This window comes from Triticum urartu, chromosome 2 (genome assembly GCF_003073215.2).
Source record: "Triticum urartu cultivar G1812 chromosome 2, Tu2.1, whole genome shotgun sequence".
NCBI lineage: Eukaryota > Viridiplantae > Streptophyta > Magnoliopsida > Poales > Poaceae > Triticum > Triticum urartu.
In genome coordinates, this window is record NC_053023.1 from 10,880,455 (window position 1) to 10,882,022 (window position 1,568).

The 1,568-nt window shown below is 46.8% G+C and overlaps 1 protein-coding gene across 1 annotated transcript; it reads left to right on the plus strand.

The window, feature by feature from the left end:
• Window positions 1-369: 369 nt before the first annotated feature.
• LOC125540650 lies at window positions 370-936 on the plus strand. Its single transcript, XM_048704247.1, has 2 exons — window positions 370-510; window positions 638-936. The coding sequence occupies exons 1-2, from the start codon at window positions 405-407 to the stop codon at window positions 811-813; spliced, it is 282 nt and encodes a 93-aa protein (XP_048560204.1). The 5' UTR covers window positions 370-404; the 3' UTR covers window positions 814-936.
• Window positions 937-1,568: the final 632 nt, after the last annotated feature.

The following is a 1,568-nucleotide window of genomic DNA, read 5'->3' on the forward strand; positions in this document are numbered from 1 at the left end:
AAACAACAAATTACCTAGGTCTACAGATAAACACCGACATGAGCTATTTTAGCTCTTCATTAAACCATATCTAGCATTGTCACTAAAATTAGATGTTAGGATAAGGCATCACCATGTTGAAAAGTAGAAGTAAATCAAGACGTTACGATAAGAATTAATGGCATGCATTAATATCTTAGACCATATCTAGCATTGGCACTAAAGTTACATGTTAGGATAAGGCATCACCATGCTGATACGTGCAAGCAAATTAAGACGTTTGGATAAGGATGACATGCATTAATATCTTAAAAAATAACAGTGTCGCCATTAAGCAAACTTTTTCTATAAATATAGATCATGGATGTAAGCATACACAGATCAGTTTTAGTTAGGACGAAAATCACACTACCCGATCGATCGCTATGGCATGGTGCATGAAGAACATCGGCAAAGGACAGTTGGGAGGCAACAAGGTGTTGATATGCTTGTGGGCCTTGTGGCTGGTGACGCTGCTTGTCTTGTCATCTGGTACCAATACTTCGGACCCGCACTTCTCCCGATCAGAATGATCCAAAGTTAATTTAGTTATTTTTTTTGCGCGTGCAAGTTAATTTACTTGATTGTTAATTTATATATCGTTTTCGGACGTATGCAGAAAAGATGGGTTCGGATGCCTGTGATAGACAAATTAGCCAGACATGGCCCAACACAACATGTATCGTTCGCGGCACCTGCAACAAGTACTGCACAAGGGAGAACTTTGACCGCGGCATCTGCAAAGAACTCAATTATTGCTTCTGCTACAGGAACTGCGCCATCGAATCCATCTAGCCATATACTATGTGCCATTTTCATGAATGCTCGATCGAAGCTATTGCTATGAGTTCATGCATTATGAATGAAATAAACTAACTTTTTTAAGCCGCTCTGTCCATCTATCCGTGCCATAATAAAGGAATAGATCTTTTCTTTTGAATGTTCAACCGGAGGGGGGGGGGGGGGGGGGGGGGGGGGTTTCCCCCCATCTGAATATATTGATCACAGAAACGGGCAAAGCCCCCAGTTTGCTACAGCGAGAGGTTTTTGGGCGACTCCGTAAAATGCCAGAGAACACAACACCCATACAATCATCAGGTCAGGGAAGGAAGGCATGGAGCCATGAGTCGATGTGGATTGTACGGTCTGCAGGCAGCTTGCAACGCCACAACACATCTTCGTCTCTGCAACAGGCAAGCACCCGATCCACCGATGGCTGTTGGCGTTGAAAGACGACCGAATTTTGATACTTCCAAAGTTGCCAGCAGCATAGCATGGAGAACTCCAGCTGCGAGCTCACCACCTGAGCTGCACGCCCCGCAAGCGCGCCCAGGTCACACGCTGTGGCACCGGCCGTACTCACACCCACCCTGCGCCAGAATGCTTCCGCGAACGGGCATCCAAAGAGCATGTGATCGGCGGACTCAAGAGCGGCCGAGCAAAGCGGGCAGCCGGCCTCATCCGCCGCGACGATGGTCTTTCTGAGAAGCGTGTCGCGCGTGTGAATACGCTTCTGCACCAGGAGCCAGCAGAAGAACTTCACCCTAGGG

What these genes read in the sequence shown, in the direction of transcription:
- LOC125540650 (XM_048704247.1), top strand. Translation starts at nt 405, where the DNA reads ATGGCATGGTGCATGAAGAACATCGGCAAAGGACAGTTGGGAGGCAAC. An exon ending in GCTGCTTGTCTTGTCATCTG is followed by an intron (nt 511 to 637) that starts GTACCAATACTT and finishes GGACGTATGCAG; the next exon opens with AAAAGATGGGTTCGGATGCC.